A 5,578-nucleotide genomic window follows, 5' to 3' on the forward strand; every position below is an offset into this window, starting at 1 on the left:
ACAAACAAACAAATAAATAAATAAATGACTTTCACATACACAACTTCCTATTCACATGACTGCTTGGCTCTTACTTTTACATATGGACTTTAGATTTCACAGACAGACAGACAGACAGACAGACAGACAGACAGACTAATGTCATATACAATCTGGCAGACAGCTGGATCTTATCACAGACAAAGAGACTGAAATAAAGTTTGTATATCCAGAGAGAGAGAGAGACAGGTATGAGAGAAAGACCATGATCACATACTAACCGACTGATAAACATTAACAGAGAGGACGACAGTTAGAGAAGACAGACAGTTAGAGAAGACAGACAGTTTGTAGATATAGAGACAGTTATTGCAGACAGACAAGCAGACATATAGACAGACAGATACACTGACACTTACTAAGCACAGCTAAGACAGACAGACAGTTACCATATACAGACAGACAGAAAGCCAGACAGTTGACAGACAGACAGACAGACAGACATTTTTCTTAGGCTGATAGACAGGTTTTAAGACACAGAAAGGTATCACCTTAAGATTGTTATAAAAGACAGACAGACAGACAGACAATTATGACAGATAGACAGTTATCTCAGACATAACATTACAGACTGAGAATTATTACAGACAATTATTACACAAAAAATAGACGTATCACAGACAGACAGACAGCTATCACAGACAGACAGTTATCACAGACAGACAGTTATCAAAAACTTAGGCGTATCACATACAGACAGACAGACAGTTATCACAGACAGACAGTTATCAAAAACTTAGGCGTATCACATACAGACAGACAGACAGTTATCACAGACAGACAGTTATCAAAAACTTAGGCGTATCACATACAGACAGACAGTCAGCTATCACAAACAGACAGTTATCAAAAAATAAACATATCACAGACAGACAGACAGCTATCACAGACAGACAGTTATCAAAAACATAGGCGTATCATAGACAGACAGACAGTCAGCTATCACAGACAGACAGTTTTCAAAAACATAGGCGTATCACAGACAGACAGACAGACAGACAGACAGACGGTTATCACAGACAGACAGTTATGAAACACATAGATGTATCACATACATACAGACAGACAGTTATGAAACACATAGATGTATCACATACATACAGACAGACAGACAGCTATCACAGACAGACAGTTATCAAAAACATAGACGTATCACAGACAGACAGACAGACAGACAGCTATCACACGTATAACAGACAGACAGACAGAAAAGCATCAGACAAAGGCAGCTGTTCGACAGAAAGACAGACAGTTTAGTAAAGCAGTAAGAAACATGTGACTGTACAGATGTCGAGAGAAAGTTTACATAAGAAAGCAGGAAATAAAGAACAGGTGACGCTAACGAGAAAACAAGAACAATAACTTATGACCATATAAGGAAACTTCAAAGCCTGGTAGCTGGAAGAAGGTGGGCAGCATGCGGAAGGCCAAAAGGGTCAGAGCGGCATGGTGAGTGTAAATATGTACTTATAGGGTGTATGATTGTACTGTGATCTACAGGACGGAGAAGTGATCGGAATAAACACTCTGAAGGTGACGGCAGGAATCTCCTTCGCCATTCCATCTGACAAGATCAGAGAATTTCTCACTGAGTCGTACGACAGACAGGCCAGAGGTCACGAAACTTAAACACATGCTGGATACGATGAGAAAAACAACAGCTTTTATCCACAACATGGTTTGTTTTGTCAGGGAATTAAAACGAGGCGGTGTTTTACAGGTCGAGTAACAGCTAAGAAGAAATACATCGGGATTCGAATGATGTCGCTGACGCCTGAGTGAGTGGATACGCAGTGTTATTGATTTATTTATTCATTTATTAAAAACATTTGTTTGAATATCCAATCGACATATTCATGCACCAGCAAATGTACAAACACATAAAAACACAATTATGGTTTTTATTATTTTTCATAAACACCAAACTACATTCACCACACATTACTTCACAGTTAGCAAGAAATATTAGCTACTACGCTAATCCTTTAACAGCTGTTACGAAACATGACGCTATCCTCTCCTCAGGCTTATGAAGGAGCTGAAAGAGAAGCTGGGCGATTTTCCTGATGTCACGTCTGGCGCTTACGTGGTCGAGGTCATCTCCAGAACTCCAGCAGCAGTGTGAGTGATGAGAAAACTCCAACTCCCATAATGCCGAGCTGCTTCACTGTATTAAAACACGTTACTGACTTTTACCACACATATTTAAAAATATTTCACTATAAATTCAGAGTGTAAAAAAACATTGTGTATAAGCTCATGTTCAGAGTTTTGCTAAATTTAACATTTCTGCTAATATTCAGAGTTTTCCTGATATTTAGACTGTAGCTAATATTGATGTTTTTGCCAATCTGCAGATTACGTTGTTGATAGCTTTACATCTTAGCGGAACTGAAAGAGAACAAAAAGCTAAATGGCGTTTACTGAATAAATACATTTGTATATTAAAATTGTGTGAAAGATCATAGCAGTAGCATGGCTAATATAAAGTTTTCCTAATATTGAAGTTTTTTTTCCTGCTGTTCAGCTTTCTAACCCTATCTAGTTGTAAATATTCAGGGTATTGCTAATGTTTATATTAAAGGTGGGGTCTCCGTTGTTTGAGAAATGCTTCAGAAAACTGAGTCGGGACGACAAACTAAACAAAAATCAAAACAAACGTGTAGCCAATGAGCAGAAAGGGGCGTGTCTTGTCAATATGGGCGGAGAGAGTGTTCAGTGCGCATGTGTGACATTAGCAGAAAGCGGTTTTAACATTGACATGGAGGATAAAAACAAAGAAAGAAAGAGAAGAAAGACTTACGATAAGGTAAGAAGTAGGACGTGTTAATATAGGATCAGCTTTCCAGCGCTGGAGAGAACTGAAGGAGCAGGAAGTTGGTCACATATTCACAGATTGGAGTTTCCTGAGTCAATAACTCCTGAGCTAAACACTGTTACTACACAAATAACACCTCTTTTCTATCGTAGTAATGTAGAGACGCAGCTACAACCGTGTTTTGTGTAGTAACAGTGTTTAGCTCAGGAGTTATTGACTCGGGAAACTCCAATCTGTGAATATGTGACCAACTTTACTTAAGACGCCGAGGCGCTTTTTTCCTTCTCGATAGGTGAGTAACGTTGGTTTTGTTTTGTTACACAGAACTAATATATGTCTTTGTCCTTTACATGATTATGCTTGTGTGTCATTTTTGCTTGTTTGTTTATCTACAATCGTATTGTTCTTCACTTCAGCTATGATAAAGACACATTTCTTTCCGTTAGTTGCCTGGGTTACGTGTGTATGTGTGGGCGGAGCTATTGATACAGGGGTGGGAGCCATTTGGGTTAGGGGCGTGTTTGTTTTGGTGATTTTATATGTCAACATTGGCTTTCACACAACATACACCCCACCTTTAATACAGGAAATGAGATGTACTTTTTGTTCATGTTTTCTATAATTTTCAGGTCTTGATTTGTTTAGAATTTTTAGAATTTTGCTAAATTTTAAGTTTTTGCTCATTTTCAGGTTTAGTGATTTTTCAATATTTGTTTTTGCTCATTTTAATGTTTTTAGGTTTTTTCTCATATTAAATTTTGCTAACATTAAATGTTTTTGTTCATTTACAGTTAAATTGTTAAACCTCTACAGAAAAAACTTCGAACTTCTCCACAGAGAGAAACTTAGCTAACTGAGCAGCATTTTCTTCCGAACAGCTAGCTTCCTAAGCAGCTGCTAAACTAGCCTTCGGTACAATAAAAAGAGAAATAAAAAGCAGCATGGATTCATTAGTGTTTCAGATGATGGGGTATTTCATGGCACCCTGTATACGTTAGTCTGCCATGTTGAAGAAGTAAAGGATCAGATTAGCGCTGTGCTGGAGTAACACAAGTGCCCTTAAACTGAGGGTTAGTGGATAAAGGGAGATCAAATGCAACATTGGAACACAGCCAGTGTCGTTTTATTGGCTGCAGACTGCATGAGAGATGTTATCTTTGGCACCACCACACAGCACATGTTTCCCATTTTTATTGCACTCCTACCTCAGTAGCACACACACACACACACACACACACACACAGCCTCTCTGACCCACATTTATTCATGCTTAAAGAATCCTCCAGCTCATTATTTTGTGACCACGATTTACGTGTGTGTGTGTGTGTGTGTGTGTGTGTGTGTGTGTGTGTGTGTGTCTGCGTGTGTTTACCATTTAGTCTTTATTATTTTTAATCCTTTTCACTTAAGTTCTACAACCTCAGCCCTCAGGATCACACTGAACTCCAGTGTAACTGTTAGCATAATAAAGCATGAGGTGAAGGCCTGCTTGTACACACACACACACACACACACACACACACACACACTTCAGGATGGTGGTGCAGCACCGGGACACGGCTACGTCAGTCTGTAACATCAGTCAGCACATGTTCACTGTGACAAACCTGTGATAAGACTTAACTTTAATATCATCATCTTTTATGTCTCTTTTCTTTTAACACCCCCCCACCCCCACCCCCAACCGTCTGTGTGTGTAGAGGAGGAGTGAAGGAGAGTGACATCATCATCTCGGTTAACGGCGTGCAGATTTCCACGGCTGCTGATGTCAGTGCTGTAGTTAACACACACTCCGTGTTGAACATCATCGTCCGCCGCGGTAACGAGGACGTCCCTCTCACTGTTGTTCCCATGGAGATTGACCCTTGACCTCGACCCACCATCTGAGATGAGACGAGTCGCTGATGATGGTGAAGCTCCGCTTTAAAATGCATGATGAGAGAGTTTTGCATTATTTTATTTCTATTTCATTTTCTTTTATATTATTTGTTTAAAAGTGTTGAATTAAAACAGTATTATTGTTTACGGTTTAAAAATAAAACTTTTAATACTTTAGATACTGTTGTGTTTTTTTTTTAAGATAAACGGAATATTAATTAAAAAAGAAGAATTCTCAGCCTGAGCACATGGAACTTTTTGCTGGATTTTACAGTTTTTAAATAAGCTGAATTTTGTCTGATGTATTTAAATATTTTTTGCTTATTATTTGTTTTATTAAAAAGTTAAATACTGAGCTGGATTGTGTGTTTTTTTTATTTGGAACAGATTTTTTTACTTTGAGTCAGTAATAATAATAATAATATAATATAAAAATAATGATATAATAAATAATAATAATAATAATAATAATAATGTAATATAATAAAAATAAAATGATAATAATATAATATATAATAATAATAATCATATTTATTATTATTATTATTATTTATTATATTATATTATATTATTACTACAAGGCCAGGCATCCTGAAAGTATCTAAAAAGGATCAAAAATCCTTTTGTTTATTTCTTGTATATGTGTTGAAGCTCCAGGTGAAATATGACTGTAGTTTAAAGTACAGATGGTTAAGTATAATTAATCAGAGACAAATCTTACAAGACAAATAACAAGGATTTTCATTAAAAATTTAATGACAGAAAACTAGAAATTCCATTTGAACTGTTATTTGTATTCTTTTGGTGATTCTGCTGTTTTCTGATGGATTTTACAGAATTATA

General features: G+C 36.9%; 1 protein-coding gene across 1 annotated transcript in view; it reads left to right on the top strand.

The window, feature by feature from the left end:
- Positions 1-4,996, top strand: part of LOC132852842 (serine protease HTRA1A-like) — a 17,864-nt gene extending 12,868 nt beyond the window's left edge. The window contains exons 6-9 of the mRNA XM_060880310.1: positions 1,540-1,654; positions 1,760-1,817; positions 2,065-2,160; positions 4,558-4,996. Of these exons, the coding sequence (XP_060736293.1) occupies positions 1,540-1,654; positions 1,760-1,817; positions 2,065-2,160; positions 4,558-4,726 (438 nt within the window). The 3' untranslated portion in view covers positions 4,727-4,996. The remainder of the gene's footprint in view (positions 1-1,539; positions 1,655-1,759; positions 1,818-2,064; positions 2,161-4,557) is intronic.
- The last annotated feature ends 582 nt before the right edge of the window (positions 4,997-5,578 follow it).

Source organism: Tachysurus vachellii, chromosome 10 (genome assembly GCF_030014155.1).
Source record: "Tachysurus vachellii isolate PV-2020 chromosome 10, HZAU_Pvac_v1, whole genome shotgun sequence".
NCBI lineage: Eukaryota > Metazoa > Chordata > Actinopteri > Siluriformes > Bagridae > Tachysurus > Tachysurus vachellii.